Source organism: Pezoporus occidentalis, unplaced genomic scaffold, assembly GCF_034315485.1.
Source record: "Pezoporus occidentalis ecotype Australia unplaced genomic scaffold, CSIRO_AGI_Poc_V1 ctg58, whole genome shotgun sequence".
Lineage (NCBI taxonomy): Eukaryota > Metazoa > Chordata > Aves > Psittaciformes > Psittacidae > Pezoporus > Pezoporus occidentalis.
Genome location: NW_026915921.1, coordinates 2042670 through 2069434, shown reverse-complemented (window position 1 = coordinate 2069434; position 26765 = coordinate 2042670). Strand labels below are relative to the sequence as shown.

The 26765-nt window shown below is 41.5% G+C and overlaps 1 protein-coding gene across 2 annotated transcripts in view; it reads right to left on the bottom strand.

Annotated features, from left to right (window-relative positions):
• Positions 1–16528: 16528 nt before the first annotated feature.
• The window catches only part of HTT (huntingtin), an 83904-nt gene continuing 73667 nt past the window's right edge, over positions 16529–26765 (bottom strand). For both annotated transcript variants that reach the window (XM_062638724.1, XM_062638725.1), the window contains 7 exons: positions 26139–26329; positions 25471–25585; positions 25034–25247; positions 24784–24889; positions 23284–23446; positions 22429–22589; positions 16529–21471 (listed from right to left, as the gene is read on the bottom strand). In XM_062638724.1, coding sequence (XP_062494708.1) covers positions 21258–21471; positions 22429–22589; positions 23284–23446; positions 24784–24889; positions 25034–25247; positions 25471–25585; positions 26139–26329 — 1164 coding nt within the window. In that variant the 3' untranslated portion in view covers positions 16529–21257. The remainder of the gene's footprint in view (positions 21472–22428; positions 22590–23283; positions 23447–24783; positions 24890–25033; positions 25248–25470; positions 25586–26138; positions 26330–26765) is intronic.

Sequence of the window (26765 nt, the reverse complement as noted above, 5' to 3'; positions counted from 1 at the left end):
GACACGGTGAGCCCAGGCATCATTTCCGAGCCTATGCTTTAAAGTTCTCTAAGCACAGAAACCCTTCTGTATCTATGATCAGTTTTCTGTGTAGTATTTTTACTTCTATTGTATTCGAGACACAGTTACCGCACTGTGCAACACTTGGGCACATTGTACATTTACACATAGATCTAATTTTTTGACTTATTTTAAGTTTCCATTGAAGTCTTTAACATCCTGTTTATCTTCTTGATCACTGCTAAGGACTGGGCTGATATTTTCCACGAGCTATCACAATGACACCAAGATACTTTTCCCCAATTGTTACATCTCTGTGGATACAGGTACGGTTCTTTTCTCCTTAGGTGTTGTTTTGCAGTTATCTAGAGTAGGTGAGAAAATGGAGAAGAATATTCACAGCCAGGTTTAATGTTAGCTACCTTCAAAATTTCTTACAGGTGAAGCTTGTCATCTCTCTTTCTAAAGCAGCAGCAGATAATTTAACAGTAAAGATACCAACAGAGATCCTTGTAGCCTGGTGACTGTCCTGCAATTAGAAAATGCATGATTCAGTTCCTACCCTCTGTTTCATTACCTTCACCTAATTAGGACCATAACCAGTTCAAAACTACAGGAGCACTTTCCTTGTTGGTTCCTGAGAATTTAAGGGGTTTGATGGCTGTTGGTAAGGGACCTTAGAAATCCAGCTGTACCCTACCGACCAAACCAATTCTACCCAGGGGCTGCTGTGCTTCAAAGTACACAGATTTGTGACAGCTTCCTTCTACAAAATCCATTTTGACATTTATCCAATTTATCATATTTACAAATTCAAGTCTTTATTTTAGTTTCCATATATTTGCCCCAGGAAGCCTAGATTTACCAGCATACATAGCCCCTTAAACATCTATCATGTCTGCCACTTTCACTTCAATTATTTAATTCATACCAAGCAAGACCTTTAATTCAGCAGCTCCACATCTGGGACTCTTTGGTGGCTACCATGGCTACAAACTATTTTTGTCAATACTATTATGCATTTTATCCAATTGTTCTAAACCTGTTCTTCTGATGTTTCAATTTAAAACATGACTTTAGATGCTTTCAGATACCAAAATACTCCAGAAGAGAAGGCTCCCTGAGATCCTTTATAATGAATAGCAAAGCAAAGATTTATTTAGCCTTTCAGTAACAGCATTATGTACTTTGAGTTTTCTTATTACACTGCAATTGCCGATCAAGCTTGCTGAGGGACAGGCTTCCTACTCTTCATGTGTTTGAAGGGTTTTTTTCATTGTTTCTGTGAATTTAGCACGTTGTTCCTCAAAATTGATTTTACCTGCCTTGTTTAACTTGCCTTATTTAATTTTAATGATGTTCTTCTCTATTTTCACCATTCAAACATGACCTCCACTTTCTGAAAGCTATCTTTTCATTTCTAACATCTCTCTGCCCTTCCATTGAACAATACCAGCTTTTCAGAGAGTTCTTATGCTTTTAGCTGTTCCTTTGAACCATAAAAATTGTAAGAATCATTCTAATATTTATGTATTCTACCTCTTGGAGATTTTTGTGTTTGCACAGGAACAAGAAAACTGAGTTTGTCCTGGTCCTTGCACCAGCTCTGGTGTTAAAACCAGTGTTCTCTTTTTCGATTTACGTTTTTCCACATCCATTCATTGCTTTTCCTGTTGTTTCTCACACTAGCACCTTTCTCCTTGATTTCTGATCCTATGTTTAGTGTCATTGGTATTTCTCCATTTACTTCTGCAGAGAAAGACCCTTCCTCCCCTTGTACTTCATTGAGTACTCTCTCGATACCAAGTATCTCAAACAAATATGTGTCTCTCCCCCAAATGCAATTGCGCCATTTGACAAGACAAGAGCTCATATTTCCAAATCAGAGCCCTCTGGTTTTCTCAGCCATTATTTCATTACGGAGAATTTTCCAGACAGTTTCAGGACCATGTTTCAGCCATCACTTTGCAATGATACTAATTATCAATGCAGTCAACAGCAATATCAACACTGCCATCGCCATGTCTCTCCGAGATAAGAGATGCATTCCTTCAGCCCCATTTGTTCTATGCCTCCCCACAAAAGCACTGGATTCCCTGGAAGGGCAGTTGCTTCACATGTCCAGGATAGTTTGGATGAGAAGTCTGAGAAGATCAGCTTCTGTAATGTTTCCTAAAACCCACTGTGAAGAGGCTCACTGACACAGACGGCTGATTTTCATCCAGGAGATTCTAGCATCATTCCACTCTCTCATGCAGTTATTAGGATTTCATTTACTTCTGGAGCCTCAAGGGAAATTTCATAATCAGCACACCTGGTATGTGTAGTATAAATAATTAAGGGGATGCCCTTTCTAACGATCTATGCAAAAAGGCTGTTCTGCTGTAAGAAATGGCCTGGATCATAATCCTATCAGAAGAATGAATTGGGGTTGTAAGACCCTCTCCATTTTCAGACTCAAAAAAACCCCCATGAACATTTACTGAACTAGATGGAGTCAAGACTCTACCTGATCTATAGAGGAACCTACTCTATCAGTAGGAGTTATTTCAACATTATTCTTTCTACTCTGTCAGCAAAGGTGGTACTTTATCACCATTTTTCTATCCCAGAATATAATTTACTGCTTACCATAACAAAAAAAAATCACGACAGCAATTTGCCTTACAAACATAATAAGAAAAATACTTCATGTGACAAGTCTGGCAATAAGCCAGCACTATATAAACTGGTTTGATGATGAAAATACTTAGAGCAAACTGGACACCAACTCAAAATGTTCTATGATTCCATATTAAAGAGGTCATAGATCACAAAAAGCCCTCCACACTTAGCTTTATCTCCTCAACAATTTGCAAGGACAGTAGTTACAGCCCAAGCTTCAGTCTTCGTTGGAGGTTTTCCCCTCAGACATGAAGAGCACTAAAGTCTTCACAAATTGGACGTGATAAGAAGGAGGAAATATACCGTTGCATTGCAGGACAGGTAAATCACATCTGATGGCTCACGCTAACACGTCGGCAGCATTCACACAATTTTTGTCTGAAATGTTATTTTGGGATTGACCTTCTTGAGGACAAAGCCCCTTGGTAGTTGACAAGAAGCATATATCTACAGACTTCCACTTAAGTGCATTATGTCTTTCTCTTTCTTACCAATAGAATCCTTTGTTCTGAGTTCTTCCTTCTGATACCTTTGATTAATTCCCTGCCTTAATCTGCATTTAATACTTACACTACAAATACCTCACTTGAAATATCTTTACTTTCTCCAAACCTGAACTAAAGTTTTACTTTGAAGCTTCTAAAAAAGTTTTATCACATGAGTGTGCTTCACTTTATGCTGCCACATGTAACTGAAGTACTGCATATTTGTGATGTGGAATCCAGTTTTACAGATGAAAGAAGTTAAACAGTTCCTTTAAATCTGCATCTTTGATGTGCAACTGAACTAGAGTCAAACCCTGAGATTTGCTCACCATTATTACTCCTTACATTATCCAACACATCAATTGGATATAGACAGTCAAATCAAGAAAATCAGCTTCTCAAAGGTTGAGTTCTAAATTTGATTATTTTTTACACCTAAAAATTGCTAATGAGTAGTTTATGACCAGAAGATTAAATCTGATCTGAACAAAACCAAGGATCTCTGCAACATGTGTAAACATGCTCCCACACTTTCAACTTGCCCAGTTACCTTAGGTCCATCTAAGCGCTTATACACTTTGACAAAGCAGTCAGATTTGAAAGTTCTATGACTAAATCTATGGCTATTAGTGTGAGCAGGCCATACTTAAATTCCACTTCCTCAATGGGTTATGAACCAAATCGTACTCATTACCAAAATTTCTCCCTTTCTAAAAGCCCGATACTACACCTGGATCTGATTGGGCACCTCCTTGTACCTGTATGTTGCATTAAGGGGACTCTGCTCCAGTGCATGAGTCCTCTAGAGCCAGAGCCTTCAGTCGTATCACAATAAAGCATCACAGGATTATAGTAGCCTTCTTAAGACAAATAAAAATGACTCCTCTTTATCTTCCAAGTTCCTTTGTATTGGTGACATCCAGAACCTTACCCCTCAGTTTAGAAAAAAGTGAAGCAGGAGGCAGTTATCAAGGTGGAGGGATCCAGGCATTCTATGACAAAATACAGCATTCCATTTCAGTGCTGCTCTCTTCCTACCCTACCCAGAGCAGTGAGATGCTGATTAATGAAGCCAAAGTTCAGAACCCTCAGCAAAAAGTGAGTTTCAGTTCAGAAAGGACTTTGAGCATGTCTGGAGTGAAAAGACCACTGTAGTAAAGCTTCACAAGCTGAGCAGTATTCTCTTCCTCTTTGAGAAGTAAATGTGTGATTTGAAAGTCTCTGAAACCTGTATGACTTCCCTTTCTCCACCTGCACTCTTCATTCTGTGCTGGTGGAAGCTCACACAACCCTGCTCCATCAAATCAATCAGCCTGTTCTACACTTACACATGCTCATAGGTATTTGAGCCCGCTAATACTAAAGATGCTATAGCGCTCCCAAGCTGTAGGGACTAAGGGGTTAATCCACTCAGGCATACATTAAACCATGCTAAGAGCATTCCACAGAAATACCATCCTGAGCCAGCAGCCCAGAAGGAATTGCTAACCTGACGCACGTTCTGTCCAGGCAACAAATACACTTGGTTTTTAAACTCAGCATCAATAGGGCACTTTGTGGGACATTCAGGAACCCTTAGAAACCTGAGGGCATAGAAAATCAGCCATTGTATGGGCAGCTGCATGAAAAACAACAAACTGGAATGCAGTTTATGTAGCATTAGCTGTGAAAGTTGTATTTTGCTGTAAGCAGACTCATTTTGAGTAGCACCTGTTTAAAAGGCAAAAAATATTTTCTCATTCATCTTAAAAGCTGCAGCTCTGCCCCTGCTCCTCTTGGCATATGCCGTATGGACACGCACTTACAGGAGAATAAAGAACCCACAGTGTAAGGATCCCAGATATCGATCTCTATCAGGCTATACAAACCAGCAGTTTTAGCAGTCTCTCAGGAGTTTGCTGTAAAAGCAATTGGAACTGCAATTAACAACAGCACATCTTAGGATAGGGAAAGACTCCTAACTAGAAGCTAATTAGGAGGGCAAACACTGAAGCTTGTTAGCTGAGATGCTAATGAGAATTATACTTGAGTGGCAGCAGACTTGCTATTCAGAGGTAATTAGAAACCTCAGCTGATAGTATATTGCTCTTAAGAGCTTTCAAAACAACTGGAAAAACTGTCCTGCAGCTAAGGATCCAGCATGCCACATGGAGTGATTCTTGGGCACGCGGAACAGACAGAAAATTACAGCCAGGCATCGGGCCAGCTTAACAGCATGTTAAAAAGGTAGAGGGGGGTTTGTAGGAGGTATGTGCCCTCCTGGATTATCTGCCACGGCTTTGGTTCCTCAGGGGCAAAACTGATGCAGTCATTTACACTGGCTAAATCAGCATCAGTTGCACAAGAGGGTGAGCTGCACACCCTGAGCATCCACCCCCGACTTGTGCAGAGCACGATAAGGACCTGGGCTAGTTCAGCAGCCCCTGACATCCTTCCTATCCCACCCACCAGCCTCTCCCATCCCATCCCAGCCCTCAGCATTCAGCCAGGGAAAGCTGCTGGTGTCAGCTCTGCCAGGGCTGTGTGCAAGTTGCTCTCACAGTGCCTCTGCCTTCCCAGGGCATGGGAGGGTTTTACTCTCCCTCTCTTTGAGCAGTGAGGAAGCGAAGAGTAAACTGAGGCGCTTTGAGGGGAAAACCTGTTAAACATAACGTGGCTGCAATGGGGAGCGTGAAGTGTGGCCTTACCTGGGCTGAGTTGCATGGCTGATTCCTGCTCTGAGCAGAGCCAGGGAGGCAAAGCAGAGGGGCTGCCTGTTTGAATGTTTCCTCTGTGCCTGATTGGAAGCGCAAGAGCCAGTCAGGGGCAGGGGAGAGGCTGCTAAACTCAAAGTAGTTTGCTTGTTTCAGGAAAAGATTGGATACTGGAGAACCTGCAGGCTGGTTCGCAGCGTATTTGAACACATGAAAACCTTTGGGTGTCACAGGGGATTGAAACTCGCTGGAAGAATCAAGGGGATTTTCAGTTTTGGCGAGGCCCTGTTTGCATTAAAACTTGCAGCGATTTAAGCAAAACCTGGTTTTAATTCTAGTTATTGAAACCAATCGTAAAACCCATGTGGATACTCTTAAACACATTCAGCTTTCCCAAAAGAAAACCCAATGCAATGCAGATTCCAATTAAAGCACACAGAAGAGCACCACAAACGGTTTGACATCAGTGTAATTAAATAGATTTCAAAGTTTGACTGTAGTTAAACAAACGTGACTTTTAATACAGATGTGACCTAGCAGTCACTGGCTGATGGCATGTGAGGGACGGGAACTTTGCGTACTGAAACCTCCCTGCAAGAGTCCTGGGAGAGAATATGTGTAAATACACCCTTCACATAAGCAGTGTCTGCAGTGGAAAGCGTGTGAAAGTACAAAGAATTAAGGGTAGACACTAACACAGCAACTATAGCCCATAAATCTATCTCTGAAAGGAAAAAAGCTCTGGGTGCGTAAGCAGTATTCTGAAGAGACAAACGCACTTCATTGAAGCTTTGGGAACCATCGTTTTCACTGATGTTTTTGAAGCAGGAGCCCCGGATTGTGGTTATTCAGGTTTAACAGGACCCGTAAATGCTGACTGCTGCTAGGGGCAAAATTCCCCGAACACCAAATTGATGTAGCTCTGGGCTTGACCAGCTGCAGCTCCCTGGAGAATCCTCCCAGCCACCAGCCATACACCTCCCTGGGCTCAGCACACAGCAGCCCACTGGTGACCAGGACGCTGTGGTGGGTTTGACAAAGCCATTTCCCAAATCCAGACTCACTCATGGCTGGTGCCTGTGGTCCCCTGGCTCAGGACCTTGCACAGCCACTCTGCGCTCACCTTTAAGTGTCATGAGCTGCTTGGCAACTCAAACCAGGGTAAATAAAGGAAACAGAAAAGATTTAAATGCGAGCAACATGTATTAATGCTGCACAGGAGTTTTGCTAGTGGGGAACTAAGGGTATAAATAGCGATACCTCTCTGACAGTCCTAGCAAACTGCTCTCAAGCTGGCACAGGTCCTAAGCACAACCTAGCCAGCACAACACAGAAAAGAAAGGCAGCTGCCATCCTCACCTTCACAGGGTTTATTCCCTCCATCTCCCCCTTGCTTAGTACTTATGGTAGATTTTGACCCTATCAAAGACTTTAATGGAAACACCCAGAGCTGCAGCCCCAGCGGGAAGCAAACCAGAGATAGGCTCTGGTGTTTCCAGGTTTGCATTGCTGACACAAGCAGGTACAGCCGCAGGTGGGCAGGGCTCACATCTGGCCAGAGACACGTCTGTGTCTGCCCTCCCTCCATGACCATCCCAGTGCCTGCAGTGGAAGACTGGGACGCTGGCATCAGACACAGCATCACCTGCAGGATACGGTATCTCCAAGGAGTGCTGGACAGTAATCCCACTGCCCCAGTTGACAATGAAAAGTATGCGCCTGCACTTAAAAGGTCAGTTCAGCCAGGACTGAGCCTATTGGCTCATCGCGCACAATCAGTCTATAAGGGAACATAAGGTCATCCGTCTCTGAAACAAAAGGTACCTGGAAATGCTCACTAAGCTTGGCTTTCACCAGATGAACTTCAGCCTTTCATTCCTGCACCTTCCTAATATAATTCTTCAGTTTCTCAAACTCTTTATCAGAACTAATACCTCTGACACACTTAGACATGCAGTTGGCCATGGCACAAGTTGAGCTAGACAAGCAACTCCCCACTCCCCAGCATGCCAGTTCTCGGTCCCTCCTGAGTCCCTGACAGGCAGCGTGGTGAGCACCTTTAACATGCTGGGCTGACATCTCACTGTATTGCATTTATTTTGGGGAAAAAAAAATAAAAAATCAAAGATGTGGAACTAAAACTACCATTTGGTCATGCCAAGACATACATAGGCATAAGCCAATGGTAGTATACATTCAGGCATGCCTATAGCAATAATCCAGTGATAGAGAGGATATATATACAATACACACATATATGTAGAAAAGCAGAAACTCTTCTGGCTGGAACCAGAGATCAAAGCACCATATTCATCCTGCCACACTCAGGACATACACCCTTAGCTCTGAGCACTTTGCTTCCCAGGGCAGGGAGTCTTCTGATGGTGCCTTTCAGCCTCTGGGAAAACTACAGCAAAACTGGGTTCTCTGAACGCCTTTTGCTGCCTTGCTGAGCAATCTTTATTCTCCTCAGACTTTCCTCAAATGCAACAGTTCTTGGTTCTCATCTTCCCTCTGCAGGGATAAACGTACAACTCCATCCCTGAATTTCAGCTATTTATCTTCCCCTGACTGTGCCTGTCTTTGAGGAGTGTGAGCTCCACTCTGGCTCACACACAGCATCCAACTCCACAAGAGCCCAATTTTCCTTTCATGTAGATGATCTCCCACTGCAGCAGCATCGGCTTCCTCTGCAGAGGAGTCCTCCTCCACACCAGCCCTTCCCTCCACCCCACACTGCAAACCTGCAGCCAAATGGCACAATCTGTTGCAGATTTTACCTCTTTTTCTCCCCCCAGAGCCAGGCTGCTGCTTCCCCAGAGCCAGGCTGTGCTAGGTTTGCACTGCAGCTCCATGGGGATCAGTGTTTTAGCTCTGCAGGACACACTACCCCAGCCTTGTAGTGGTTTGAATGCTTTACCATGCTCCAAGCAGCTACCTGCTCTCTCTCAAGGCTTCATGTGCACAGAGGAAGGTCCTTGGCTTGGGAAGTATTTGTGAGTTTATCAAGGATTATTTCTGTGTTTTCCAGTAATGGGGTTTCCACTGATGCCTCTGAATTTACTTTTCTTTCCCCCTAATTTGCAGCCTGATCTCTCACAACTGACATAATGCCCCAAAATTGCAACACCGCACCTTTAATCTTAGATCACTCACTGGTCCTCTTTTTCTTCAGGGAAGAAAAAGGGGAAGAAAAAAGAGTAGTATGAAGAGCAGAAGTCTCTTCTTTGTTGAAGCCTTTGGCCCCAGGTCAAGAAGGCTTTTCATGGGAAAGCCCTGTGGTTCCCTGGAGAACTTAAATGCTCTGCTGCTGCCTTCACCTCTGTGCTCTCTGAAGGCAGTGGCTGTATCTGTTTTCTGTGCTGCTTCCTTCCCTCTGCATTTACTCCTTGGTAACCAAGTACAGCCATCACATTCTGTATTATGACTAAAGGAACTTTCAGCCTAAAGGAACTCATGAATCCATGATGCTGTTTTCCCTGCTTATGAACGATGGATTTGGTTTGTTTGGTTATGTGTTACTAAAACCATTTGTCTGTGGCTTAGTATGAGTAGGTTTCTTCTTCCACTTCTGTTAAGCAGTCCTTTGTTTCCTGTGTGACCTGTAACCCCAGTATTCTCGATTTCCAGAACACCCAGTGTGCTCTTTACTTTGTCCTTACCATATCCAGTCACACCGGGGTTTTAGTTTGGCTTGCCTTGCTGCAAGGTTCTCTGCTCTCACATCAGGCTGAGGAGGTTTCTGTGCTCCACATGTTCATCACTGCACCCCTGCCCACTGTTGTCTGCAGGAGCTGAGCTGCCTTCCCCAAGCACACAGCTTCACACACCATCTTATTGCTCTGCACTAGTCATACCTGTAAAATCACATTCTCTGGGTCGCCACACTTGTGTCTCAGTGCAGTGCTTTCCATCTCCCTGCATTTCTCCCGTCTGCTGATTTCTCATTGCATCTCCTCCTCCTCGTGTCTTGCCTTTGCACAAACAGAGGTGCACTTCGAAAAGTGCTTTTCATTATGGCTCTGAGCTAGCTCATAAATCTTTGCTTGCTATTTCCTTTCCAGAAGTATTCCATGTGTCCCGCAGGCTATGGGGAGACGCACAGGGACATCTACGTGTTATACTGTGAGTAGAAGAAAGTTTGCTGTGCCCACACCCCACCAAAATAGCCCACAACTGCATTAGTACAGAGCTTCACACCAGGACTTCTTACCCTTGGCTTGATCCCACAAGAAGGGCAGCACTTGCAGTGATCACTGGGCTTACATCTGCCCAGGTTATGGCTGCACAAACAGTCAGCAAGGATCACAGACACTAGAGAGCTAACAACAAGTTCAATATCCTCCAGCATTTTTGCTCCAGTTTTAATTCCTGTTAATCACTGCCGAGTTCATCCTTGATGGTTTGTGAACATCAGCCATCTTCCACAGCGTGGCCATGTAACTTGTTTTTCCCCGATTCTTGGTAACACTTGACAATACTTTTCCTATCAAACCTCATTAGAGGATTCTCTTTTTTCTCCTTCAATTTTCAGAAATAGGATTTTTCCCTGAGCTTGGCAAGTCCATTCCTTCTCCCATCCTAATCCTGCTGGAGAATGTGCATTGCTCATTACCCTTAATAATACATCTACTCAGTTTTGCTTCATCTTTTTCTGCATGCCTGGCAGTTTTGTAGCTTTCCTCCTGGGAGCTGCATAAAGCTCACCCGTTTCTTTTCCTACAAGTCCAGCTACAATCCTAGGAGCCCTCACTGTGCCCTCAATGCACAAACCAGCTCTTGATTTCTGGTTGCATCCATTTGCCACTACCAGCTCACATCTGCCACCGGGTGCAAGCACAAGAAGGAGCTGCTGCGGAACAACTTGGTTTTATTACTCTGGATTTCCTCAGCCACATCTGAAAGAATTCTCCCTCTCCGGTACATAATCCTGTTGCAGCACCCCCTGGCAGAGCACTGTCATAAACCCATCTTTGCCTGCAAGATACCACATACTGCAAAACCCCCAGAATTAAAGGCTAAATACCCATTTTGTGTTCAGACCCAGATAAAAGGGCAGGTAATAGAAACTGGCAGCAGCTTGGATATTGCTGCTTCTGCCCACTAAGGATGGATTTTTTCCCTACTACACTAAATATAAGCCTGCATCGCAAAATTATTTCACAAGGAGGTTTATAATAATTGGAAGCTTTCATGTCCCATCTGAAAGGGGTCCTTGAAACGGGTTAGAAAATAAAACATCAAGGAAGACATTAGGACTGCACCTTGCTCTTTCATCAGTATATTTAGTTCATAATGCACATCAGGTGCCACAGGAACTGCTGTTCAAGGTTAAAGCAAGGTCCTTATGAAAGGGACAATTACTCTCTAGTGATAGATAAGGAGAAGAAAGTCAAAGCTAAACCTGTGTGAGAGGAAAGGCAGGAGTGCTCAAAGTGAAGCAGCTACAAAAGCCTTTAGCTCAGGAAGGGATCGCTTCAGAACCTGGCTGTGAATTCAGGTTTCCATCTGCCGCTGACAGTCCCTCTCCTTCCACGTGCCTGAAAGGTAGCGGCTGCGATGGCTCGGGCAAGCCCAGCGTGGAGCAGAACTCTCCATGGAGGGCAGGTCCATGTGGCTGGTGGGAGCCATGGGCAGCAGCAGGACACACAGCTCAGCTTCCCCGAGGGGCTCTGCTTGGCTGGGCTGGACCGTTCCTATGGAATCCCCTGGAGCATAATAAAAGCAAGTTCTTGAAAGCAAAATGAGAACCAAAGCTCATGTCCATACAGGGCCAATTTGGTACAGAATGGAGGACTGCAAAATATTCAAACATCTTTTTGGAGCTGGCATAAAATGTATTTGAAGGCTCATAGTAATAGCTTTAATTTTTTATTTATTTACTGTGACATACCCTGATTTGCACTGCTGTTGGTCTCCAGAACCTTTGTACAGATCCAAAGTTCTCACATGATGGAAGACCAGAGGAAAAGATTGCTTCATCACACTGTCCAGGAGCACTAGGTCAGCACACACGTAAATGCTAATGTTGCCTTCTGGATTCTTGGTAGCTTTTGGTTGTGGGACACAGTAAAACTTTCAACTTAGGCATGAATCCAGGTGTAGGCATAAAATATTCACGTATTTTCCTGTATACAACTTGCAGAAATCTTGCACCAGAGCATTCTGCTGAAAAAAACACTCTTTAAATTCCCTTTCACCAATGCTGGAGCCAGAAAGCAGTTTTGCAGAAAGAGCTGGGGGATCTGGTGCACAAGTGAAACTGAGGCATCAACCGGCTCTAATGGACCTGCTTGCTGTGAGGAAGAGAAAACACAGCGCTTCATGGGTAAAGCAATTCTCAGGGCTGCATTCAGCCCCAGCCTGTACCTAGGGCTGAGATGTAAAAGCTCAAGGACTTGACATGACCAAATCACACCACAGAAATAAGAACCTATCCCTTTCCCCAAAAGCATTTTGGGCAAGAGCCATCTTCCTCCTACCAAAACCCTTTTCCTAATGATTTCTCTGAGATCAGGACCACTGAGTGCTACCCAATACCTAAATATTTAGGGATAAGCTGTGCAATTCCAGGTTTTTACAACCGATCTCCAGTCAAGGTTTCTTTCCTAGGTTGTCCCTACAGAAAAATGCAGCAATATGGAGAGATGTAACTGTGAAATTGTATGAAAAGCAGAAGAATTTACCTTTTCTGAATGTCAGGAGAGGAAAAAAGCCCACACTTGATTTCCTCAGCTAGATGAAAGGCACCAGTGTATAAAGGATAGTTCAGGCTGACTCTGAAGTAGTAATTTACAGGGAAAATGGTAGTTCAAAGAACAAATAAAGTATTAATAAATGAAGTATGGAGTTTCAAGTTCTGCAACCTTCCTTCATCTTGCCATCAGGGCTCACTAAAAATGCATTTCCTTTCCTTGCTGCTCTGTGAACACCCATGGAGCCAGGGAAAAGTGAACGCTAAAGCTGGAAGCAAATTGGACAAATGCTCTTGAACCTTTAACGACAGGCAGGAAATATCTTCAGGCATAAGATATGGCCACAGCCACTGAAGATGATGATGATGATGCTTCCTGTCGTTCCTCTGTCCCTGGGCTGTACGTTGCAACCATATGAAGCTATCTTTCTGCCCTCTCATCAGCTCAAAAGGCTCAGCCCCTTTCTCAAAGGCTTTCAACCTGGCTCTGTCCTACAAAGTCCTTGAAAGTGTTCTAGGTGTCTCTCTGTCCTTGGTGCACCATAGTGTTTGGTCTTAAGGGAGAAGATACCAACTTCAAGGTCCACAAACTGCCTGGACCACCTATCTATCAACATGAAGGCTGCACAAAGGAGAAGTAATGATACAAGACAGAAAGCAATGAGCCATGCAACTGCTTGGGGTTGGGATTGCTTTTTGTAAGAAACAGACATTGATACTTTTCCTGGCCATCAGCAGACAAAAAGGTTGTCCTATAGAACACACGCTGGGCTGCTGCATAGAATCCTATCACTGCTTCCTGCATCATGTCCTGGAGCTTTAGAGCAGAAAAGCACAAAAAAGGGGACACATCAAACAACCCTCATCACTTTGTCATCTGTCATTTTGGGGTAAATTCTTGTTTATGGTCCTCAGCTGCCACAGTTACTCTGTCTACATGAGATTTTGCAGCCAGTAAAGCATGTTGCATACACGTGAAATAATAAATTTGCTCTCCTGTTCTATTTTTTTCTATTTATTCAATCAAGCTACAGAGTTGTCTGCAATTTAATCATCATTAATTCGGGAATGGCATTTATATTTCAGCTACAGTTAATGCAGTCACACCGAGAACAAAAGCAGCCGATACAAAGGAGAGCCAGGTCTAAGTTGTTAATAATTAATAACCACTTCCACGATATTTAATCCATCAGCAGGAATGCAAAGGAGCTTTAAGCGCCATAAATCTCATTGCAACAAATCAAGTCCCTCATAGTTTCACCAGTACGTATGGTCTAGCAGTCTCTTCAAGTGCAACGTGATAGCTCAACATGACTCCTTACAACACTCCATCATCACCAGTTCGGATTTTTATGGATCTGAGAAACAGATTTCTTTAATGCAATCATCTGAGACAGCTCAACTCGAATCAGACCAACTGTGCTGTACTTCTCCTATGCAGCGATACTCTCAAACCCCACAACAGGCCAGTGGTAGAGCTGCAAAATTAACCTGTCAGCATAAGACTCTGGTACCATTGATAACGGAACTTTGTACCCAGTAACATTTCCTGAGGCAGAAGGTTCCTTTCACTTTTACCGTCAGTTTTGCTTGCAGATCACATTTCTCACCTGTCTTTATCAGACCACACGGCAATGGAAACGGGTATTATCTACAAGCTCACATTTAAGTAACTGCAGGATATAAATATGCTGCTTAAGTGAACACAGGTAGCACCACAAAAGCAGTAAGGAAGCACAGGTACAGACAGAAATGTCATTTTGAAAGCATTTGATTTTGGTACTGGTGAAGATCAACATCAGTACAATTAGACTGCTACAGTAAGTCTTAAAAAGTGGCAGATTTATTCAGTTCCCTTCTTAAGATTAACTTCTTCAGAACCCACAGTTCATTCATGAACTCCAGGTACTTCAGATCACTGAAGTCTATTCTTCTGCTACTTAGTCACATACCAATCTATTGATGACATATAACTTTGATTTCAAAGCATTAGCCAGTTAGAATATTGATTCTACTGGTCAGGGTAGAGGAAAGAAGGAATAAGCTTAATCCACGTTACTAAGATATGCAAGGAGAAAACGCCTCAAACGCATTTAAAAATACCTCCTGGCTCTCCAGTATCAGTGATCATTTAAAACTGTGTTAGTTTGAAGCAGTTACAAAGGCAAACAAAAAATGAGGATAAACAAAGTATAATTAGAAGAATTCTGCCCAAACTTGCCTGAAACAAAAGTTCAAGATTGTCTTATTTTCATAGATGTTAAATCAAATGCCAAAGATGGCATCTGAAATGTCAGCTTTAAGAAGGCGTATCAAGAAAAGTTGAGTTTGCAGGTCTTACACTTGCATTTCCATTGGATGACTTCAATCCTAGAGCCATTTAACAGCAAGACAGGGATGAAGACACACTCAGTGCCGCTTCCTCAAGGGGAGAAAAACACAGAAAAGATGTATTTAAGATTCTCACTTGGGGCCAGGACATTTGGGGAACACCAACGTGAAGTCTGACAGTGCGTGTAATTCAAGATGAGCTAGATTAGCAAAAACATACTATTTAAATGGTCTGACTTAACCTGGCTCACAACTCTGTAGGCACCTGGGGCACGGTCAAACCCAACCCTCGGGGATGCATTTTGCTTGGAGCCCAAACACTGCAGCCTGGCTGAAAGAACTCCAAAATGTAAATAATGAGGTGAAACAATCAGGTTGCACTCGATCAGAATCTACCCATGACATCTGCAGTCTGAAGGGTATGAAAACAGCACCTGGGGTGAGGATTACTCTGCCATGCTTGGATGTATGGGAAAGAACAGAAACAAAATTAAGGCAGAGTTACGGCTGCAATAGAAGAGCAGGAGAGGTTTGGCTCAGAAGATACCGTTCTATAGACTGTATGAACTCTTTCATGTTCCTACTTCTAACTTTCTAACAAACCTACAAGTTACAAATCTTTTCATCTCTTCAGTTATGCAAAACTTACAGTATAATTAACAGTGTAATTCTACAAGCAATCAAAGCTTTTTGTCTTGTAACCAGGGTGGACCCAAGCCAATTCCAAAATGATGGCTGCAATACAGCTGCACTGATTAAAAAGAAGAAACAAAACAATACCTACATGGGACCGGAGAGGCAGTGGGTAAGTAGAAGAGTTAAAGTTAGAAAGTATAGTTTAAGTGCAGTGCTTCATGTCCTTGTGCCTGGCAAGTCATCTTTAGGGATAACCTGTCCACAAATTAAATGGGTATTCTTCTCCAAGTGACAAAGATGAAGACTTTATTATTCAAACAAGCCTTGAACTCTGAAGACAAAGGAACTGACCACAGTACAGCTCTGTCCCTCGGCTCTGCGGCTAAGCTAAGAGGTGACAAGAGTGGCTGCTCGTTCACCACTAACGCTGACAGGGAAAAACAAGATGTACAGAAGTTATTGTGACTGAGAAGGAAACCAGCATGCGCTTTGTGCATCAAGCTACTGCTTTAAAGTTTATGCCAGCACTTCCAGAGAACAGCCGAGCACCGCAAAGTTAATCAAAACAAGACGTCTCTGAGCAGTTGAGCACTGCAAGAGATCCTCCAGTGTTCGGCAGCAGGACCACCCAGAAACATCTTTTAAGATGTGAGACTAGCAGCTGGGAAACCAAGCTTAGGCAAGTAGTTACACCACTGCTTCTCCTATGTAACAGTATCCCCCCCCCCAGGATCGCTGCAGATAAATATACCCGCACTCACAAATACAGCTGTGCACTTAAGGTTTTGCCTTTTCTGATCTCATTTAAATGCCACAGAAGTTTTGGCAAGCGTGACTATTACCTACAATTAAGAGCTAAACTGTGGTACTTCTCTGCTAATTGCAAATAGCACTGTGATTGTGGAGCACACCTACATTTGCAGAGTTTGAGTATGCTTGCGTACAGCTGAACACAACAGACACTGGGAGAAAAACTATAGTAAGAATGCACTGAGACCTTTTAGAAATAACCAGAAGAAAATCACTTACAGTAATAGTTATATTTTATTTTCTCTTTTAGTTTCAATGTGCAGTATTTTCAGCATTTTTTCTTTTTTAAACTTAAACATACATCTAAAATTTTATGCTTTCCTTTTTCCTTTCAGTACAATTGCTTTTGGGTTGGGGCTCCAAGCTTCTGCTTGTCATTGCCCTCAAACTATACAAGACACCGCCACAGGGTGCGTTACCTTTCCCTTGTCAGGTCGATCCAACTTGATGGTATGCAGACACAGACTGATGGGAATGATAAGCTCACACAAAATGCATATGACGAAAAGCAGCGCATGCTTCACAAATGCTCTGCAGCATTTATACCCAGTTAACTTGAACACAGCTTAAACTTGACACAGAAGCTCTCCTGGGTATGAGTGTGGGATTCTCAAGATTTTCAATGGATACCTGCAGGTAACGTGCACGAAGACTTCACCTGAAATCTGAGTATTAGGTAAAATTAGCATAGTGGACTTCCCCAAAGGTTTGCTACATTGCTTACTCTAGTTCTTACTGCAGCTTGCTTTCACTTTAAAGTAATTCAACTACCTAGAAACTACCAAAGTGCTTTGCTCTCTTGTAACTTTCATCAAGTGTATCCATCCTTATAACCAAAACTGTTTTAAAAGTAAAAGAGCAAAGCACCTACCGCTGTACTTGGTTGAGTTCTACCTTTCATAGAAAGTTTACTTGGGATTGTACATGGAAAAAGTTTGCTTTATGCAATGAATGTACTCGAATCTTTTTTCCCCTTTTACTCCCACCCCATCCCATTCAACCACTGGGTAAGATCCTGAATGACCAAATTTCATTAAACTGCTTATTGCTGTGTTTATTGCTCATTACACCCTAAAACTTATTTCATTTAGGAAGCACAAATGCTTAGCCGTGACAGCTCCACAAAATCTTAAGACAAACCAGGTCTGCTGCTCTTGGAGAACTGCCTTTGCAGTGTTTTTGAGACAACCCCCTTATCTGCTATATGAAGTTAACAGCCATTTAAAGAGGAGAATGGTGAGACAGAACGCTCTTAAGGCAAGTCTACTAAATATTAACAAATTACTTTTATCCCAAAAGGTTCCGCTTGTTCCCCACTTCTTTTGATCTAAAACTGTTCATTCATTACTCAGTGCTTTAGGAATGCTGCTGGTGGTTAAGAAACAAGCAACATCTTGGTGCTGAGAAGGCGCTCTTACCAAAGCAAAAAGTAATACACAATCACATGGATGCTTTAGGCAAGAAATGACATCGGAGTATACGCTTTAGTGAAGATTTACATAAACTCGCATTCAGTTTCAACTGGCAAAGAGCATAAATGCTAAAGAACACATTTTCAATCCTGCAAATAAGAACTAGTTTACAAAGAGTTGTAGTTTCCAACTCCTCACTCCTGCACTCGCTGCAAGGGAGGGGGCATGCTGAGATGGACTGCAATCAAACTATTTAATGGGCCAGTAGATAGCTGGCCCCAAAACTATTTCTAAAACATTGGCTGGCATACAGTGCTCCTGAAGGAGGGCCACGTTATGGATTTGGTAAAGCAGGCTGACAACTGACTCATAAATGGAGTTTTAAACATCAATCTGTCTTAAGTATGCTCCCAATCATGCCATACCTCTAATCTTGTAAGGTGGTAAAGAAGCCAGCTCCACTCCAAAGCACATTAAAGAAACCGTTTGCTTTGGTTAGCCAGGACACCAAATATAAGCCTTAAGCCCAAACAAATTTCTATGCTGTTCTCAAGGAAAAAAACAGCTTGATTTTCAGAATCAGCTTATTTCTTAGTGGCCACTGTTTTGCTGTTACTGTGCCCATCACAGACCTCTTGGCTCTTGTCACTAGAAGCAGGAGTGATTTTAAATAGTATTTCAATGCAAGAGCAGTGAGGGTGGGGAAAGCGTGTCTAGAAAGTAGACATGAAAGAGAGCTGCAGGTGAACTGTCAGTTTTGAAGCACTATGTGTGTGTTTCCACACTAGGAAGACCTTTAAGTTACATTCCTTTAGGTCACTGAGAATATCCTAAGAGGAGGTGCCCTTCCTTAGACACTAAGGACACATTTCTGGAGGTATACTATGACAAATCTCCAAGAGAGGTTTAAGCAGATGGAGTTTTTACTACCAGTGTATCTGTGTGAGATTAGAACTGACTGCATCAGCTTTAAAGCTTGACTTGAAATGGGTAATGCAAGTATTTGCTTGAAGGCCAGAACAGGCATTTGAGGAAAATGGGGTCTGTTACATCTGATGTTTTTCATCCAGTCATGTTGACTGTTTAATTCAATATATTCCTTCAGTGGTTGGAAAGATTCTATGGCAAGTCCAAAATTGGTTTGGAAAGTTTTATGAAGGGTCTAGCTCCCGTTATCCCAAGGTAAAGTAACCAGCTATCCTGTGTTAATCATGAGGAGCTTAAAATGATGGAGAATTTAACAGGTTGTAACACAACATATATTGTTATATGGTGAGGATATGACTAACGATGCTTAAAAAATATATTAAAATCTATTTTAAATTTTGGAAAATAGCTTACAAAAATATCTTCACTTAAACTATATATCATACAAAAACTGACTGGTGTGTGGGTTTACCGTACAAAACGATTATCGGTGGTTACAAAAGGGAAGAGTGATCTATACTACCCTTAACGAAAACAGAGGGCATTATATCTCACTGCCTGGAATTAGTCTCTTATCAGAATTAAGATAACTTCCAATATAACTCAAAAAGCTTTCAAACAGTATCTATTTTATTAAACCTTTTTCTGAACCCTTGTTCAGTTTCTTTTAAAAATCACCACAGTGCTGTGGACCAAGAAAGAAAAGTAACCCAACTACGGGCAGAAATAATTGCTCTAGATAGTAAGATCTGTAGAGAGCTAAATATAGCAACTTCTACAGTTGTTTCTACTGCCCAAGATATCAGCTTCCTCTGTCAGCATCTAAAAGGAAGTGATACCAGCAGACAATTCCTCTGTAATTAATTTATGGGCAGAAGCAACAATTTTTGGTCTAGATTGGAATTATAGTTTAAATACATGGGTTTAATAAATACAAATATACACATCTGTATACATTAAATGTTGTCACATGTGTATAATTTCAACATATACATTATATACAGAAATACATACAGTACATGCTCCTCCTGACAACACTATCTCAATTTTTCCAAGTGTCACCAAAAGGTGTGAAAAGAAAATGAAGAGGTTAAATAGAGGATGTGACTGAGAACCAAGGTATCATTTATCTATAATTAAAAAATCATAACAAATACAACTAAAGACAAATCCTGTGCTAGATTTCCCCATAGAATGCTTAGGAATCAATGGGGTTCCCTGGGTGGTGAGTAAAAGCTAAATCTGGCCCTGTGTAGTGTCCTGAATTCATGACTATTTGTACTGTGTTTATGTCTAAAGCATTGTGTATACAACAGGTAATAAAAGAGGTTGTGTAATCTAACACCTTAGCCAGTCCCAAAGTAGACACAGCAGCCTTCTGATTCTTAACTGCTAGCACATACGTGTTTATGTGGAAGTGGTCTGGATCCAGGTGACTCCATGGCCTCAGTCAGGAAGGGTCAAATGGTTACTGACTACTGGGGAGCTTGCACCATTTTGTCTCTTAAAATGCTGTGCAGTACATAAGAGCAGTTTCTTAAGTATACAAAAGGCTGATCCAGAGTAACTAGTCCTCTTCTCTTACCATTATGTCTCAAAATAAAGGAATTCAAAAGAAGCTACCAGAAAGCGGATCACAAGAATGCCTCCTTACTACAGTCTCTCAAGACAAATTAATTAACATATTCCAGTTTTAAAGCACTTTTAAGAAAAAGTGAGATGCAAAACAAGATGGAATCTGTACATTAAGATGGACTTCCAAAAGGAACACAAATTCAAGCACAATGAAAAAAAAATAATGAGGACAATATAGATGTCAAGACATTCAGTAGCATGGCTTCTGTTCATCTCAAATTACAGCACAGCTCATGCACCACACATCTTACAATTTTACATACTGTACATGATATAGAAATATTTAAGTTAAAATTTCTTTGACTGATATACTGTACTCAACTTTCAAATCCTGAGAAGAAAAAAGCAAGAAGTGTGGTCACGTATGTGCACTATATCTGATATCACCAACACATACACCACAGGATATCAGAAAGTCCCGAGAGAGGAATTACATGCTGGAAGTGTAAATCATGAAAGCTGTTTTCTCTTTTCCTTGTTTGGGAGAGACATTAGGAAACAATTTCTATTCCGTACTACACAACAGTATATACAGGTACGTAAAACTATGAAGTTTTCTAATGACTGCAGCTTGCAATAACAGTCTTGGTGTCAGTTTCTTACCGGCTGCACCACAGTGGCTTCAGCTGAACATTAGGAGGAAGAGTAATACCAGTTACCTTGCATGTAGTACTTGCTTGTATTTTACAGCCAGTAAGTGTGTCTCAGGGTAATCCCAAACAACTCTTGAAAAACATTGACATATTTCTTTCCACTCACAGGTCCCTGGTGTCAACAATAGCAAGAACTATACTAGACTTTTCAGGTGATTTCCAGTGCTGCAGAGCACTTGTCCATGCATTCTGGAAGTAAAACTGACAGGTTCATGTTTATCACAAATGCAACCCCAGATACTTTCTTGATCTTGCATTCCCTGTAATTCACATCAGATCCAACACTAGACATGCAGTTCCATTACACATCAGGGTGTTCAACATGCTGTGACTTTGTGGACATTCTGCAAACAAGTTAGTAAGCGATGATATGGGGTTCCTGGAGATGCAACCACCTCAAACACCGACTGAAAGGCTCTCCGATCCAATTCTTCGTCTATCTGATGTCGGTAGAAGTCTATGGCCACCAAACAGAAGATGTTAACATCTACTTGCTCCGATTTTCCCATTCTGCTGATAATATGTGGAAGACTGAAATGTAAGTTAAGGTCATATAATATGACAGAAGTTGTTACCTTTTCGTAAGGTAGTTTACACACTCGCCAATAAAATGACGTATTTTTGAATTCACAAACAATACTAAAGTGCAAAATACTGTCACACAGCAATTAAACTGCTACTACAGAAATCCCATTACTTCATTAATTTCATGCAATTTCTTGTCACCAGAAATTCATTTTAATCTAGCAATAGTTTTCTTTATCCACTGGAGCAGAGTGTGTTAGCACCACAGTCACAACTGCTGATAGTCAAAGAGCACTGCTGAGATTGCCATTAGGAAGTTTCAGATATGATATATGGCCACTTTTTTTGCCTGCTCATGACATGCAAGTTACTTTTCTGCTTGTTTGGGGTTTTGTCTTGTTTTAAATAAGCCCAGCACTGATACCACCTATGTCTTTTGGCTGTTCCAACCTACTTGGCTGATGTCATTCCATTGCCAAAGCTCGCTATTACTGCAGTGCACCTCCCAGGGGATACCTGCAAACTATTTTGCATGAAGGGAATAATCTTAATTTGAGTTTGGTTTTTGTTCTTTTTTTCTTTAATATATTTTATCTTGCAGTGGGAATACAGAACAAAGCTTTTAAAGGTCACTGCAAAGCTTACTTCAAAGCAAGGACTTTTCCAATCATCTTACATAGTCACAAGGAAAAGATCTTGAAACAATTTTAGGTAACTTCATTCTCATAGTCTGTTTACAGCTTCTCTTCCACCCTCTCGAACCCGAGGCACCAATGGCACAAAGTGATATTCCCCCTCAAATGTGAGGCACCAAGAGCACAGCGTTATACACCACTACAAAGCGCAGTAAATCTGCCTTTGTGTGTCAAACTTGTACTGCTATCCTTCGAGTCTATCAATGTGCTTTACAGAATAACGGTATTAGCCCAGAAATGGCATACATTTACAGTCTTTTTAGGATACATTGCTGAAATCCATTGACTGGTGGAAGCACTGACAAAGAAACAGGAAAGACTCCACATTGCCATTGCCACAGGTGTTCTTTGTGTGAAATTAGAGAGAGACAGCATCACCCAGTCACGGACCATTGAGGACTGCCCAGTGCTATGTAGTGTCTGGAATACCTGCAAAAATATTTTACACAGGAATAAAGACACAGTAGATGGATGTAGTGAAGAGTTTAGTTTCTCTTATAAGGGTTCTCTCCAGCTACAAAGCTCTGAGGTTCATAAACTGGACTCCTGGAGTCCGCTCTGAGCCTAAAGAATGAACACAATGCCTAGACGAAGATATCAGCAAAAGAGTCAGCCAGGATGCAACTGGACTCATGACATCTGTGCCAAACAGAAGTAAACATACAGAAATGCAAGACTTATCTGGCATCTCCATTTTTACAGATCCAATGTGGTGTGCACAGGCACTCTCAAGTGATGCATGAGTCCAGTAAGTGCTGAAAAACAAAACACCTAGAAGCCCAACTGAGTCCACAGGGGCTTGACTGTAGAGTTCACAAGGCCAGGAGACCTGGGCTGGCTCCTTAGGTTTTAAAGAGTCTGAGCACCAGGATCATAACTATTAATTTTATCTCTATCTTCCCATGCTCAGTGATTTAACTGTATTGCACTGAACACTTTGTCTTCCAGGTGACACAGAGAATCGAGCCTTCCATGTTGCCTGGAGGACAAAGCTCAATCAATGCAACTGGTTTCTTAGATATAACAAAACTGGTATTTACTGCTCCAATTGAACTCTCAGTTATATAGAAATCTTCTGAAACATTTAAGGGAAAAAAAAAATATATATATATATAAAAACTACCTTATAAACTACTGTTGCCATGAATTGAGGGTAAGGCTGCTGATTTGATAAAAATTCTCCAATAACTTTATTCATTACATCTTGTGGTGGGAAAAAGTCATCAAGGAACTGTGGAAGGATCCGAGCCACCACTCTAGCTTCAAACGGAAATCCCTTCCTGATCCTGAAAATAACAACAAAAAAAAAAAGAACATATTTTGTGAATGAATTCCAGAAAAACTCATTCTTTTCCAATTTAACTGGCAACAGAAAGAACATTTTACTTATAACTGTAGATCGGTGAAAAAGTCTTCAACACTGAGGAATTCAAACCTTCATGTAATCTTAACAGTCTACCCAAGGAGGTCTGTCAAAGCTATCAGAGGTAGTTACAGGTATCATGTCACACCCTCCCACCCTCTCCTTTTCTAAAATATTCAGCATTTTCTGAAGCATCAGAGACAAGATTTAACAGTAGGAATGCTGAAAAACATATCAAAAAAAGACAGGGAGATCACTACTCCTAATTATCAGAGAAAAGACCATTTATAAGCAGAACACTCATTTCCAATCATAAATCTTTGCATTTTTTATTCAAGACCAGGATAACCAACGTATCAAACACGAAAAGCAGGTTGCACTGCACTGTAAGGAGGGGAAAAGATACTCAAAGACAACTTTACTTAAGTAACACTGACTGGAAAATCTTCTTAATAAAGGCTGCATCTGTTCACATGTCAAGAGCAACTGTCTGATTATTCCCTGCAAAAGTTATCTTCCGCTTGTAGTATTCACATTTGTTTTGCTAACTCTTAGGAGTGATAGTTTCAGAAGCACTCAAGCACTGCTCTAGTTCTGTTCTCACCAAGGGCTGAAGTTAAATCCTCATCCAGCTTTAGGGAAAAACCACTGAACACTTTAAAAAATGTAAACCATTATCCCACAAACTACGACGCAAAATGTAACATGCTATGCTTACTTAAGGCAGCTTGAGATTGTCAGATCAAAACAAGAGGTTTGAAATGTTTCCATTTAATGAGTTCCATGTGAATACAGAAGTTTTACTGTACCCTTGCTCTGCAATTACTTAGCAGCATTGGAAAGGGCAACACTTGGGTGGGGGAAGGGGAAGAAGATTTTAAACTCTTAGGGTGGTTTGAAAGATTATTTCCCATAAACCCGATTTGTATCTTTGATTATGCAGAAGACATCCTGAAGAGCACTTAAGAGTTTGACCTGAAGGGAGCTGGAAATACATTTATAAACTATTATGGTTTGTGCAACACACAGTATCAGTTAGGACATGTCTGTTTTCCATTTACATTCCTGTACATTTGTGCTGCCTTCAGCAATTCCAGTGTTATATATACTCCGTATACCAGAAAGAAGTATCAATTTTAAGCAGTGGTAAGCAGACAAACATAATTAATTAAATATTAGAACTGTCAAATAGAGAAGTGACCACACGATGCAAACAATCGTTTTTCTCCCGGTGCCCTATTACACGTTTTATCTTCTTACCTATCAAAAAGGACAGATACTCGTTCCATAGCTACGATCACAGACTCACTGTCAGGAGCAGCAGGACTTGCATCTGTGGCACGACTGGGGCTGATTTTTTCCTTTCCTAAACCAAAATAATTTGTTACAAGTTTATTGTAAATGCTAAAATAAGACATTTTTATCCTTGGTAATAAAAATAAATGCAGAAAATGAGCACTGTTAGTAAGTTAGTCACTCAGCACATGAACAGTATAAGAAAAGCAAATACCTGTGTACATGCAAGTCAGCATTAATCCAAGTGCAGCCATCGCTCTGTGGGGGCTCTGCACATTCACTCTGTCAACACTCAGTTTAACTAGTGATTCGCTATCCAGCCTAGAAAGTTGCTCTGAAAGAAGGAGTCGCTCTAATCCTCTCAGGACACAGTGATAAATAATGGATGGTGTTAATTCATCACTTCCAGACACCATGACTCCACACATCTGAAATAAAGGAAAAGGCCAACTCCCTGGTTTTGAGGTCTATTTAGGTCATCTTCTAGCACCATATCACTGCAGCTAGTGTAGGACTGCATCAGATGTTAAGAAAAACCTGACGAACCAAAACCCAAAAGCATACCTAACACCACATAATTAAGTGTTAAAAGATAGCTATGTGGTGATCCCAAGTTAGTGACGACCTGTGACTGGAGGCATCACACCATACCTGTATAATTCCTGCAGAGAATTCAGGCCCTACATCAAGTGGGTAATTCTCAATCAAATAGAAAGCAGCTGCACACATTACCAAGATGTGCTGTTGGTTATGGATATTCACACAACTGTAAGTAAGCAAAAACATAATTGGTCACTTACATCAAAGTTGTCTAGATCATAAATAGAGACAATATAAGCAATTCTTAGAAACACTAAGTATTTTTTCACATGAAATCTATGCAGTTTTTAAAATCCCACAAAGTAGAACCAAGATGCCATAAGGGAGCACTGGCTACATGGAAATCCAGTGCAATACAGGAGATTTTTCAGCAATATAGTTATATGCTATCACTGTCTGATTTGTTTAGGAGGAATAAGCTTCATAACTGATCCTGCAAGTCTTATTCCAAGAGTATGCTTTTTGACAAGAAAATAAGGTAAAAGGAACACAATCCAAAGAGAAAAAAAGTCTCTCAGTTTTCTCACCCTTAAATATCTTTTCACTTCTATAAATCAAACATAAAATTGGCTGATATTTTCAATGAAAGTGCCAAAAACTGCTTGATACAACAGCCTGTTCTCAAGTGTAGTGACAACCAGAAACCATAAAGAGCCCTTTTGTTCACACATAAGCATGCAACAGTTGGGGACAGGCAGGGAAAGGTGGAAGAGTCTTACTGTGCTACTCCTCTCAAGTTGGAGAGCAGATACTCGCTAATAATTGGGATGAGTTGCTTTGCTGTCTCATCAAGCAAGTCACATTCGAGGATATAAAGAATTCCATGCAGAGCTCCAATCCGACTTGGCATATGGGTGCTTCTTAGGGTTGATTCCAGCAGTCGACTTACTGGTTCAGCCACAGCTTTATCCTAATACAACCAATGAGTGTATTCATTAAAATTCAACACTGGTTCAATACTGGTGGCTTGTCTCATTTAGAAATGCTTATAACAAATTAAAGAGCAGAAAACATGGCATGAACCAGAGCTTGGCTTAAAAGTACTTTTAATCAAATGTCACAATATAATCAGGTCTTTCAGTTAACCACAAAGGATGCTTCTGTCTGAAACTGACCAGTAGATGCCTATAGTCTGTGTCCAAAAGAATGCCATCCTCTAAACACAAAATACAGTTTTCCTTTAGTTGTTCTCCAAGACAACTGGCACCTAGACCTACACATCTTTCTCTCCACCACTCCCATAACCTGGATGAGGGGATCGAGTGCACCCTCAGTAAATTTTGCAGACAAAATTAGACGGGGCAGGAGTATAGATCTGGTTTAGGGTAGGAAGGCTATACAGAGGG